General features: G+C 28.7%; 1 protein-coding gene across 3 annotated transcripts in view; it reads left to right on the top strand.

The window, feature by feature from the left end:
• The first annotated feature begins 8219 nt into the window (after window positions 1-8219).
• LOC129983702 (uncharacterized) overlaps window positions 8220-14864 on the top strand; it is a 55739-nt gene continuing 49094 nt past the window's right edge. For 2 of the 3 annotated variants that reach the window (XM_056093293.1, XM_056093294.1), the window contains exons 1-2: window positions 8220-8455; window positions 13928-14291. In XM_056093293.1, the coding sequence (XP_055949268.1) occupies window positions 8384-8455; window positions 13928-14291 (436 nt within the window). In that variant the 5' untranslated portion in view covers window positions 8220-8383. The remainder of the gene's footprint in view (window positions 8456-13927; window positions 14292-14864) is intronic. The other variant, XM_056093292.1, reaches the window with a different exon arrangement.

Genomic DNA, 14864 nt, shown 5'->3' with positions numbered 1-14864 from the left:
AACTATACCTATAGTAAACTCAAATGATTCAATATTTGTAAATCATAGTTAATAAAATAGAATATAGCGCTTCATCTAACAAATTGGTGATTACGGAGATAAGTTTTTTCAGTGTCAGTGTATTGTTAAGCATGAAGGGTAAAAAAAAACTTTACTTATAATGAGGACTGAATGAGTGTATGTGTGGCCTATAGAGTGTATTGGCACTCTATAGGTCAAACTATTTGACCTAGAGCTACCAAACTTGACACTTATATATTTTAAAGGGTGGGAAAGTTCACTTCGGAAAAAAGTTTTTTAAAAAGAATTGATTGAATTAAAAATTCAGCAAAGCTTTGGTATTTTTAGGCAATAATTATTTTTACATCAGCATAAAATTATATATATCTTAATATATATAAATTATCTTAATATATCTAAATTACGTGTCACGTTGTTTGTCCGCGATGGACTCCTAAACTACTTAACCGATTTTAATCAAATGTGTACACCGTGTGCAGTTTGATCTAACTTAAAAGATAGGATAGCCCTTTTTTGAATTTTTAATTAGAATTTTAATTATTAATTAAAAACTAACTTTCCCGCCAAAAAAATCTTTTCATTTTTCGCATCGCCAAATGAGTACGGCTTCAGTTTTTTTCCCCAACAGTCATGAAGCTAGGCTTAAGATTTTTCGGCTGATTATTTGAAACGATTCTATTTATTTTCTTAATGTTTGATGCATTTAAAATTAAACATTGTTAATTAATCGATCTTTCAGATTAATTCTTACTTTGAATTACTTACTATTCATTCTTACTTTGAAGTACTTTTGAATTAAAATAAAACCGAATAAAGGAAATTAAAAATTTCTAATCTGCATAGCATTACCCCAACTGGCGTAGAAAAACTCACGCATTTGCGTTACGTTTCGAATCCGAATGTTCGAATTATTTATGATCCTATCCGAAAACGTTTCTCAAGAATAAGATATCATTTTCCACTATTATTTTTTAATGCATACAATAAATTTGATACGTTGCAAAGGATAAAGTATCACGATCTTATGTTGAATTTTGTATTACTGTGCACGGTGACAATTCTCAGAAATAAGAAATTTTATTTGAAAATGATTAATTACAAACGTTTTAACGGATCACTGATTAATATAACATACTAAAATTCTGCTTTTTTTAATTATAAAGAAGTTTGGAAAAATACTTGGAGGTGCACACGGATAATTATTACTTTTCGTTTTGAATGAATTCCGATTCTTTATCTGATTGTTTACTAAGAAAAATGTTGCACGGCAATAACATTTGTTACCTTCATTGAATTTTCAATTAAATGATTTTATTTCTTTTGTTAAGGATATCATAAAAAAGGTAAGTGAACGAGCCAGTAATAAGTTCCTCTAATCGGATAATAAAAAAAATATTAACTCATTTGTATGCCAAATGAAATTTAATCATTTTTTATATAAATTATTGAAGATATGATAATAAAAAATGGTTACAATAATCGTTTCAGTTTTTCAATTCTTTACTAATAAACTGCATGTACGTATCAAGTTATGTCAGCTATCATCAACTCAGCTATCATTCACTTCAGCTACAATGCTTATCATTATTTAATAAATGCTTCTGAAACTGATTTCATTTTGTAAATGAATTTTGAATTATTGCAACAGACAAATGTATCAATGACGGAATAAATCTCATGGCAACTTCATGTGTGGAATATATAACTTTTTTTTAAAAAAAAAATCTTTCCTTTAAGCTGAGGAAGCCAGAATCTGTATCACTGAAGTTAGAGGATTTATTATGCATCATAAAGGGTTTATACTAAGAAGGAAGGTATTAAGAAGGAACAAATTATTTGTTCATTATTTGACAGTCACAATTATCTGTTAGCTCCAAGCGATTCTAACAGATGGCGATATCTGTTGACTGGATTGAGTAAGTATTCTAACAGATGGCGCTGTGTTAAAAGTACCAACGTTTCACATAAGCTACAATTTAATGGCATAACCACCACGTGTTGCTGAGGCTAAAGTATAAGTTAAATTTATTTCGTAGTAAACGCAATACAATGAAATTCAATTGTTCTTACTTTTTCAATTTTTGGTATTAGCATAGCCGACCACGTGTTATTTAGACTGAAGTATAAATTGAATTCATATTATAGCAAAAGTAATACAGTGGAATTCTTCTTGCTTTTTAATTATTAGTGCTTCATTGTTCAACAATCTTTAATTAAAATGCATGTTTAAAACAATCATTCTTATGGCGAAGTGTTGAAACACTTCGATTGGCCATAAACATGCGCGTACAATTGCAAAATGATCCATCAGCACAAATATTTTCTGAACAATTACTAGATATTGGGAACGGTAAAATAGAACTGCAACCAAATACGCAATGCATTAAACTGCCAGACAATTTCTGCACTGTTCTTCAGGGAAAAAATGAATTGATTCAGAATATTTTTCCGGATATACAGAGTAATTACTTGAATCATAACTGGCTCAGTGATCGGGCTATTTTGGCAGCCAAAACTGTTGATGTTGACGAAATTAACTTCCAAATACAACTGTTGTTACCAGGTGATCTGATGTCTTTTAAATCAATCGATACTGTTGTTGATGAAAATGATAGTGTAAATTTTCCAATTGAATTTTTAAATTCACTAGATATACCTGGAATGCCACCACATAACCTTCGATTATAGATTGGTTCACCTATTATTCTCCTGCGTAATTTGAATCCACCACGATTATGCAACGGTACGCGTTTGGTCATCAAAAAGATCACCGTAAATATACTTGAAGCTACCATTTTAACTGGAAAGTTTAAAGGAGAAGTGGTCCTGTTGCCACGTATTCCGATGATACCATCAGAATCTACGATACTCTTCAAAAGGTTACAGTTTCCAATTCGTTTAGCTTTTGCCATGTCTATAAATAAATCTCAAGGTTAAACAATGTCCATTTGTGATTTAGATTTGGAAAATCCATGTTTTTCTCATGGGCAACTATATGTTGCATGTTCACGTGTAGGAAAACCGTCAAATCTATTTGTGTTAGCTAAAGACAGGTTAAGCAAAAATATTGTGCATCGATTAGTGCTAAATTAAATTGAAATTAAAAGTATTTATAATTCAAAATAATAAACATTATTGTCAAAGATTTAAAACTAACTGCCCTACCTACCTCATTTATAAGTTTAAGTGTTACGTGTTTTTTACTAACAACTTTGCAATTTACTCATTTGTTACAAACTTGAATACAAAAATTAAAGAAATTTAAATTTATTTTTTTTGTATTGATTTTTGCTCAATATCAACGGTACTAGAAAATCAATCATGGAGGTCCCCATATTTTTTTACAAATGGCATCTGTGTAAAAAAGCATGGTGGTCCCCATGACCGTGTTCTCCTACTTTTCCCTTGAATAGTTTACTACTATGTAATATAACAAAAACCGTAGCCACAGCAACGAGTGGCCGGGTCTGCTAGTATATATATATATATATAAGAATGATACCTATTATTTTACAGTACAAACATATTTTCAAGAAAAATAAATGAAAATAAGTTAAACGAACACGTCATAATTGCATGAAAAACAAGTTTTTATCAATGTGTTTCTATCACGCAGTCAAAAGTTCATATTGAATGGTTATATTAACTCTCACAATGAACTAACTATAACTAGAAAAGTGTAATTCATAGCATGTGCCTATATGAAATGATATAAATATAAAACGGGATATTTTCTGGAAAAATAATCCCAAGAAAAAGGTTCTGGGATTTTTCAAATATCTATATATCTATACTAATAATAAAAAGGAATGTATGTGTATGTTGGCGCTCTACAGATCAGACCGTTTTTTCTACAGCTTCCACATTTGGCACTCATATACTTTAGAGGTCGGGAATGTGCACTTTGGAGCAATTAAATAAAAATTAAACTGAGTTTTTGAATTTTTCCGCAACGACTTCCGAAAATATTACTCATAAAAATGACGTTTGCATTGTTTTAAAATATAAAAAATTGCCTTTGTTTAATGATACAGATGTAACAATTGTGGGTATTTTTATGGTTTTTGGAAAAAATTTTAAATATGTTTTGTCTAATTTCCAACAATAGATTACATTATTCCCTGAAATTCTAAACATTTTCATTATTTCATCAAATATTTTATAGCTTTATTTTTTTTTCCATTGTTGAAAACTAAAGAACAAGTTTTTTTGACTTAATATTTGTGTAGTTAACGAAGTGAATAAAAAAATGAAATTACAATATTGCGAACTTAAAAACTAGATGAACCGGATATTTAAATTTTTAATAGCGTTATAATGTCATGGAACTAGTCTTCATTAGAAAGACTCACGTACTCAATAAATAGAGTATGTGCATGAGATAATAAAAATAACACGACATTAAAAATTGATAATTTGGTGAAATCATGAGCGTGGAGTTATATCTATATTATTTAAAGGAAATTAAATATAACAATTATTTCTAGTGAATCGCCAAAAGCGAATAGTTTTAAAGAAAAAGAAAGGCCCGCTAAAGCTGATTGAGTCAGGAAAATTTAAACATTGTTATCATAGAAAAACGGACAATTTTAGATCACTTCAATGGCCGTCTAAAAGAAGATACACTAATCAGTGCTCAGAATTTCCTTGAGACTGATTGGCCTTAAAATATGAAAATGTTGTTTGTTCTAAAAGTAATTTGTCTAAAAGTAAATGTAATTTTGGAAACTTCATAATTCGGTCAAATTTAATCACAGAACATAGAAACTTTTTTAAAGGAAGTGTCTATAATATTGCGCAGAATATGATTCCTTGAAACCAAAAAATTATTTAAATTTGGATTTTTAAAAAAATATATTTATAGACCGAAACAAAATAAAATATTATTAATTTCGACATTTAAATCCTTTTGAAAGCAAAATTGAAAACTGAATTTTATGATGAATCAGAGAATTTTTTTATTCAATAATTCTTAGAGATATTACATAAATTATGAAAAAATTCTATAATGCACATAAGATTTCAATGCCGAATGATTATATTTTCTGTATTCATATTTTTGAAAAAAACATGCTTAGTTCCAGTAAAAAAAATGTTTTTGCATTAATTAAAGTTTAATCACTTCCACTTTATTTTAAAATAAAATTTTACGGGAATTGACACAAATTAGAGATACATAATATCTTGAACAGAACGGCGTAATGCGTCTGTAATAGTATGAGTTATATGACTTTTAAAATTTGAAACTCAAAAATATTTTGCTGAAGAAGCTATTAAGAGACCATGTTACATAAAGTATTTAACTGAACATTTTAGCGATCATTAATTTCGGCGAGCCAGCTGGTTGCCGAAGTTGGTTAGTTATTCAATAATTCTTTGTTGTTTAAAGCAAACATGATTTAGTATATACAGGATATCCCATTGACTAATTTTTAAATCTTTAGCAATAGGCATATTCATGAAATAGGGAAAAATAGTCTAAATAAAGAAAATATTTATATTTTATATAGTTTGAATCAAAAATGTTCTGATGAATTAAGAATATTAAGTTTTTATACAGACTTTACTTTAATTACTATGAGTTATATTTAATAAATTCTTTCTTAATGAAGAAAATTGAATTTTATGTAGAATCAAACTAATTTTTATTAAATAATTATCTGAAATACTGCTTAAATTATTAAAAAAATATTTTGCTGTAGATTTAAAACTTCAATGTGATCGATTCTATCTCCTGTATCCATATATATTACTTAAAACACATATTTGTTTTCAGGAAAAATATTTTTTTATTAGTTAAAAGTTGATGACTTCCGCTCCAAATTAAAGTTTAAATTAAAATATAGAAAATAACGAAAACAGAATAATACTATGAACAGAACGATGTAAAACTTCTAATATGATATGTTACGTAACTATCAAAATTTAAAGCTTAAAAATATTTTATTTGGAAAACTATTAAGATCGTTACATTAAATATTTAATTGAAAATTTTAGAGGCCATTAATCCCGACAATCAACTGGTCGTGAAAGGTAGCTAATAATAAATAAATTTATTGTGAGAAATTTTAATTCAGTAATGTAGAGTATTTGAAACGGGAATTTGTTAGTTAAAAAAATTATTAGTTATTTAAGAAAATGCAATATTCTGTAATAGGAAAATACACTGAGCTATAAAAATTAGAAGAGCTATGTAATTTGTAAGACTGTTTATAAATATGAATAAGCATGTCAGTGTAGTAGCAAAAGTGTATTAACGCATTGTATTATTCTTTGATTTATTATGTATTAACTGAAATTGATTTATATAAAGAGATTTCACCTGGACTCCTCTTCTTTTGTTTGGAGATGGACCTTGATGCCTCTTGAATGGAGTGTGTTCTTTTGCTTGTAAAAATTGGATAAAATCTAATATTTGGTTTTAATGCTTGCTTTTATAGTATCTATATCTTTTAAATCAGTTTAGGTTAAATTTTCTCAATTTTAAGAAATGGTCTGAGAAACAAAGACTCGGGTGTCGCTGCGGTACAGTAGGTAATTTCATAGTGTTCACTCTGATCCCTTTTCGGAACAGTTTGTTACTGGATCTTTAGCAGGTGAATTGTCGAATGATGAGGAAGGACAGCATCTCCATTTTAAGTTATACTTGAGCATCTGTGAACAAAATTTGTGATATATATATATATATCGTTGCCGCCATGCACACTGATCAGTGGCAACGTGGCATGTTCATGGAAAATTTTCAGAGGGCGTCCAAGGAAGTCGTCTGTTTGAACATCATCTTCAGATCCAGCGCCGTTGATACTGAAAAGCTGCATAATCGGTACGAGAAATCTTTCAACCTCTTCATAGTACGAACGAGAGGCTGGAGTTTTGCTGGGACCTCAGATACAACTTTTGTGGCCTTTTTTCACGTTAGGACAACGGACAGTTCCACATGGAAATGTCTGCCCCTATCGAATGGGTTCGATGCTCGTGCTCTTTTATTATTGTAACCAATGCAGCAGTAAAGAGTCGAGGTACCAGTAATGATTCAAAAGACGGAAGGCCAGTTAAATCCAGACTACCAGTTTGTCTATGATCACTGCGTGCTACAGTCAGTGATGACATACGTGGTACTGACAGAAATTTTCTACCTATTATCCAGAAAGCATTCTTTGTTGTAAGCACCATGGATGACCAACATCTCGACGGATGTGCAGATTACAAACTCCCCAAGATGTAAGCCGATGACGAAGATTTGACTACCAAAATGTGTACTTTCCGGATAAAAGGAAACGACGACGAATGGTTCAAGAAAAAGACAGACCTCAGATCTGCCGTACAGATGTCTGCTCATTTCGCGTTTTTCACAGCCTTCGAGAAACGTGTTTTGATTTGGTATTGAGATTTTACAGCTGTTTGGTGAAGCCTCGTTATCATCTTGAATCAAGATTCCACATTTTCAGTCCCACAATACCTTGTTGTCTGGCTTCCAGATTCCGCAACTACATCTACTTATGCATTTGATAGAGAATTTGCCGTTTTTAACATCACACGGCTATCCGTATGTCGCAGGACGTTATATATTTCTTGACAAACTCTGTCATGAGAATAAACTGCCTTTAAGAGAAAAAATGTAAGCTCCACGAAACCTTTCGATGTAGTGAGAACAAGTGGTCATCTCGAGGGATTTGGTTTTATGAGGAAGGAGTACCGATTCTTACATATTTTTGAGCTTATTTATGACCAGATATTTTCTTGCTTTCTACATTTCACATCGATCACGTGAACATAATTGATATCATAAAGTGAAATTTCTTGGAATTGCAATCTATTAGAAAAGAAATACTATCTTGAAGAAAATGCTCATGTAAGCATCATTTTGTATTAACATTCTATCCAGCTTCATGTTATGGATAATCACCATCATTGACTTGTTTAACCCTAATGCAAGTCCTTTTAATCAAGGAAAAAGGCCCGATGAGCATAGTCCCGAAGAATCATTTGATACAGTATAAGGAATAAACAGAATAAGAATATAAGGATTTTTTTATTATTCATTTTATATTTCAAAGTAATTATTAATAATATTAGGTTCGATTGTAGTAATAAAATGTTTTACTAATGTTTCTCTTATTGAAGACTTAAGGAAATGTGGCTGATAAGCTAGCTCAGTTACTTTTATCTCGAAAAGTTTTGCGCTCTTCAACATCCAATCACATTCAACTTATGATGCCGCCATGTTTATTGCTGAAGTGGTACGTTAGATGGAAATATAAACGTGATTAAAAATGAATAGTTTTTAGAAGGTTAACTTTTATTTTTTTGTGTTTTATGTGATTGAAATTTCTACAGAATTTACTTGGTTCTATATATAGAAATGGATAGAAGAGCTATACGCAACAAGAAGCATAAACCACGCAATGTGAGGCCATACGATCGCCCAAATCAGGTAGATCTCATTGTGTTGAACAGTTTTAGATGCTACTTTTCTCATAGTTATGAATATAATTGCTACCTGAAGTAATGAAGCTGCCTGAATAGTATTTAGAAGCTCGCAAAATTGTTTTTTGTGCTATTGTATTCAACTTTTTATGTCTAAATATGACAGTCATATCTTACTATATTTACTTGTGAAAGCATGGTCAATAAGTATGCTTGTAGTATTCTTTTTAACTGTATTGCTTAATACATTGGCAATACAAAAGTGAAATTAGCATTTTTGTAACACTGTTATTGATTTAACTTTCAATCAGAATTTTGGCAGTCAAATTAGAAGTAATTATAAATTTTAGAATAAAAACAATGTTTTTGAGTTTTGATGGATCTAAAATTTGTGTTGCAAAAATATATGATTTCAATGTATATTTTCAATGATTATCTTCCAAGGAGGTTATCTTCCAATATTTACTCTTTTAATTTTTCCTGTTTGAAAATTGCCATCCAGAGGTGATACAATTTTGATAAAAATTTTATAAACATTAAATAACTTATTATTTATCGTATAGTCGTCTGTTGAATGAGATGCCTTTTTCAATGTTTATTGTGTAACTTTTTATTATGATATAAATAAAATATTGTTACTATCTTATAAGCACTCAATTATTTTTCTGCAATCAATCTGTTAAATTTTATGTGTGCTTATGAAATATATATAATTGTAAATTAGAATGTTACTTTGTCAATAAATTTCATTTTAATTAAAACTTATTATTGAATTAATTTAAATATTTGATAATTTGAATGTGCACTCAAAATCTCATATAAATAAAATTTGTTGTGAATGTTCTACAACTCCTTCTAAACAATTAGATCAATTTCAACCAAATTTTTGCACATTTGTTATTGAAGACAAGAATATTGTCAATTTTCCAAGATTCAATAAGTGACACAACTAAAGAATACCATGCAGATTTTTTGCCATTCCCTGCCAAATCCTGTCCAACAGCAAAAAACTTGCCAAATATCAACTAAGTAATATTGTTAGGTTATGGTTTTTGACTATTTATCACCTTAAAGAATTACAGTTTGGCTATATTTTATTCTGAAAAAATGATTAAATATTCAATTAAAAATTAACCAAAATTTATCTTTTTATCTATATTAAATATCAAGGCAGATTATTCAAAAGAAATATTAAAATCTAAAATTTTACAATTTTACTGACATTAATATCATTTCTATGCTATAGTTCTTTCAGTTATATTTTTATTGTGCCATGAATAAAATAAACCTTATTACTTACGATTAGTAAGACTTTGCTTAAGAAGCATAATTATCTGAATCTTGCTGATAATGTGTAATGCTAATCAAGTGAAATAATTTGGTCATAGTATTTATATAAAATAAGATAATGTATACCATCCTGTTAAAAATACTTGCATTTTTAAGGACATAATATTTTATGAAATATATTTATAATTTATATATTAAGATATATTTATAATTTTATATGTTAATATATTTCTTATTGTGCATTTTTATGAGAAAATGGTTTTATCTTATTAAAAATCCCATTTTAAATTGTTTTGTCCCATTTAAGACACTTGTTCTTATTCCTGCTTCAAAATTTGATAACAAGACAGCATTAAATAAATTTTTAGCACTTGTAACTGTTGCCTGATTAGGGCGATTCTTTACAACACACGATACAGCAGTTTATCCTGCTTACAACATCTCTTGTTTCACTGGAAGTTTGATCCTATACTGAAGCTGTTGGCTCCTTTTCTAACAAAATGCTCTCCATAATATCTTGCTGTGATGAAGAATGCAGTTCTATTTATGCTTGTATTTGTGCACATATATTACTGAAATACTTGTCCTTCATATTGCACTGTAAAATCAAGCCTTTTACCAAAATCTCGGAGTTTTTTTTATGACTTAATTATTAATATGTTTAACAGCTGCTTTTAATATGAAAAGAGAAATCCATTAGCAAACAAGCATTAAAAACATACAAGATTATACCTTTGACATAAAAATATCTCCTTGATACTCACATTATGAATTTTCTCTCATGAAGCATTATTTTTTTTTTTAAATTCTCTACTAATCTTTTGCTATGACAAGTGCTCATTGAGTAAATGTGTATCACTTTTTTTTAAGGTTTTTTATTGTTTCAAAGTAATGATTTAATAATGCTTAAAAGCAGGTGTAAAGTCAATCGCAAGAATGGAAGTAAAAAAAAAAATAAAAGTTTTATGAGAAAATATATTTGACAATAGCAGCAGTATTAGGCTTTAAGAAACTAATCGGTATTTTGCCTTTTCTCCACAGAAATTTCGCATTAGATTATTCTGAAATAAATTTACTTAATTTAAAAATTTTACTTTTTCAAAATACCAATTTTATTTCCTTGCAGTTTTCTTTTGATTGTTATTTAAAAAATTTTATGTAGTTGATTTTCTTTGAGATAAGGAATTCTATATGTACTTCTTTTCTGGGAAATATAATCAATATCTTTTTTTTCTTAACATGTGAATTTGTCTTGCAAGATTCTAGGCAATTATAAGAAAGTTTTTCTCTTTATGTAAATATAAATTTTAATTAATGTATTATCGTTTCAAGAACTATTATTTACTCTTTTTTGCAATGATAAAAACTATGGAGGTATATTATTATCATATAGTAACTAACACAGTTAGTTCTATTTATTAATTTCTAATTTAGTTGAATTATATATGTATGCTTCCTCATATATTGCATATACATACAAGGGAAACACAGCAGTTGTTTTTTTATTTTTATTTGAGGGGCAACCCTATTGGTTATAGCTATAACATTGAATGAATCGGAAACAGTCACATAGCACTTGAGCGCTTTTTGTATAAATTTCTTTTTATTATTTACTTAAAGCCTACTTATTTTATTTTTCTGTATTTATATTTGGCATAGTTCATTTTTTAAGATAAAGTTCAGCTTTATTTATTCCTGATATATGCCAAGTCTGAAAGTATACTCAATGCATATAATTAAGTTTTAGTATATTCTATTTTCTAATTTGTACTGTTTCTTATAAAGAAAATTGTTCTTATAATGCACTAAATACTTATTTAATAATATTTTACTTGAAAGGTTAAAAATGAATTACATTTTGAAAATACTTACTTTTTACTTATGTTCATGAATCTGTGTGTGTGTGTGTGCGTGCAATATGTATTGATAGTTATACAGGGTGTTTATAAAGTCCCGGACCCATTTTGATGTTTAATAACTCATAAAATAATAAAGATAGGTTTAAATTAATAACATAAATGGTTAAATAGACTCAAAAAGTTTCATGACCCTTGTCAATGAACTTCCACGTGTGCCCCCTTCGTCGCACGGAGAATAGCAAGTCGATAGTCAATTTCACGCCAGGTAGCGACAAGCATGTCGGCATCCACAGAGCCATTTGCGCACTTTATGGCGATTAACAATGCCAGAAACATGAAAGGATGCTTCATCGGTGAACATTATGCTCTTCAGAAAATCAGCTGCATCTTTTATCCTCCTTAGCATATCTGTTGCAAAGGCTATCCTCCTAGGCCTATCGTTCGGTTCCAAAACTTGAACAATTTGAACTTTGTATGCATGCAGTCTTAATTTTTTCTTAATAACCTTGTACGTCGTCGAAATTGGCATATCCAATTCTGTTGCCGCTAATCTCACAGATATTCTAGGATTGTGTAAAAATGTCTCTCTGACACGCTCAACATCAAAATCACTTGTGCAAGGACGTCTGGAACGTTTCTTATCTTCGATACTTCCAATTTCTAGAAAATTCTTTTTCCACCGCAAGATGCTGTTTTTGGATGGATGATCTTTTTGGTAAATTCTTCTGAAATTTCTCTGTGCTTGAACTATTGATTTCGTTTCTATGAACCACCATAAAATCTGTGCTTTCTCTTGTGGTGTATGCATTCTCCTTAATATCCGCTCGAATAAAACATCACATACAAAAGTACTACATAGAACAAACACATCAAAAGTAAACATAACATTGCAATAGTTGCCAAAAACAAAAGAGAGAAAAATGCAATTAATAAGTAGACAATATTTAGAAAAGTACAGATATTTAGACTGGAAAATGAAATTATCTGAAATTAACCACATGCGCAGACGATATTTACAAAAGTAAAAATATTCAAACCTGAAAAGGAAAATATATGAGTTATTCCATCAATAAATGCCATAAGTGTGTTTATATCTTTATTATTTTATGAGTTATTAAACATCAAAATGGGTCCGGGACTTTATAAACACCCTGTATATTAGATATAAATCAATTATATCAAGAGTGCACAGCATCATTAAAAATTCTTAAAAATATTTCCACTTATTTTTAATGGTTCCTATTTAAGAGCCTTAAAAGTACTTTTTTTTTAAAAAAAAATTCAGGTTCTAATTTTTTTTCATAGATTAAAAAAAAAAAGTTTTTCTTATTTGTTAAATTATGTGAATGCATTTGGTGATTGATGTCTGATCTCTATCTCTGGCAGAATGCTAATGAATCCAAAGATTAGTGCAGAAGATTTTCTTTTAGTTCAGTAAAATAGTGGTATCATGGGAAAATATCTCTTACAGTTAACTTGATTGTTTCTTCATCCATATTTGTTATTCTAGATAGAAGAAAAAAAATTGTTTCGTTTCAAGGATAATTTTAGGTATTCTTGGATATGTTAGTTTTTAAGTGACTTCAGAGGGTTGCTGCGTTTCTGCACATAGTTTCTTTATATTATTTATTTATTATATTTCATCATTAGAGAAATATTTTAATAATTTTGCTGTAAATAATTACAGTGCAAAAATTGGAACCTTTTTACAGTATGCCAGGAAATTGTATATTTAATTCAATGTGGATTTCAGTAGTGAAGAATATTCATTATACTGTTTGTCGTGACTTTGAATTTATACTTGTAGATTAATAATGTAATTAAATACAAATTGTATTACTTATTTTTTTTCCTGTATCAATTAATATATTAATGCATTTATAATCCTAGTTAAAAGTATAGTTTGACTTAGAGAACATCATTTTTTAGAACTTGTGCTATTGAAAAAAATAGATGTAATAATCATAAATTTAATAAAAAATTGTTTAATAAAAATATTTTAAATTTTTGAAATTTGTTATTTTATTAAAAAATATCTTAACACCAATATTAGAAAAACGAAAATAGAATATAATCTATTTTAGAGCTTCTCTATAATAATAATAATAATAATAAAGAATTACTATTAATTCTGTCATTTGCTATCCAACGACTACTTAAAGTTGATCCTCTTTCCTCGGAGTGTTTTGGTTTCATGGTGTTATTATATATAATAATGAGAAAGTGAAGTTCCTATACATTTTATATATTTTCATATAATATTTTCTTTTTATGAATTATGAAAATAAAATTTCTTTCTTCATGAATCATTTACTTTTATCATATTTTAGGGCATTCTTGGGAAGGTTGCATCAAAAATGAAAGGCCTTCTAAATCCTTCTTGGATTTTTAGTGTTTCACAATGGATGTCCTCCTCTCAAGAACAGCCTGCTTCAACTGATGCTCCTGATGAGGAATCAAATGATGAAGATGAAGTACCATCTCAAATACCTACTACTGTATCATCCACAACACATGGAAGTAAAAGGCCAAGGTTACGGTTACATGAACCTGCTCCTTCAATTTTAAGTGAAGGGACTCAAACTTGGTTAGATGCATCTTCATCTAACTTATTTAATCCATCATCTCATTTACCATCTACTATAACACAAAATACTTTGGTAGAAAACAAAGAATCTCCTGTTATTATGAATGGTAAACTATTTTTACATTTTCTAATGCATGTTTTTTTAAAGATTTAAATATATTTTAAAACTTTATATCATTGCTGAAAGGTTTTATTTCATTAATATTTGTTCTACCTCATGTATTTTTATAATCTATTTGAATATATGCTTAATTTATGATTATAACATGAAAGTAGGAAAAATTTTCATAAAATACAGAAATTCATTATAAATTCCTAGATTCATGAATTTTTATGCAATATTTGGTTGTAAAGATATAAATATGGTAAGTAACTGATTTAAAGCTGAAAGGCATTTGATATATTAAAGAAAGTTCATTGATTGTTTTAAGATGCAACTTCATTTTCTTTGACTTCTGAAAGCAGCTCCTTTATTATAGGCTATTTTAGTCATTTATAAACCATTTCATTATATGATTAATGTGTAACTATGCCCAATGTAAATTATCTGTAAAAAACTTGTAATGTAATTTTGAGCAGTTGATTTGTACTAGATGGTAGTAGCACTGAAAAAAGTATTAAAAAAATTATATTGATGATACACCTTTTTTAAAGTCACCTTTGAGCCACCTTTTTTAAAG

Source organism: Argiope bruennichi, chromosome 9, assembly GCF_947563725.1.
Source record: "Argiope bruennichi chromosome 9, qqArgBrue1.1, whole genome shotgun sequence".
Lineage (NCBI taxonomy): Eukaryota > Metazoa > Arthropoda > Arachnida > Araneae > Araneidae > Argiope > Argiope bruennichi.
This window is presented reverse-complemented; position numbering and strand designations above follow the sequence as displayed.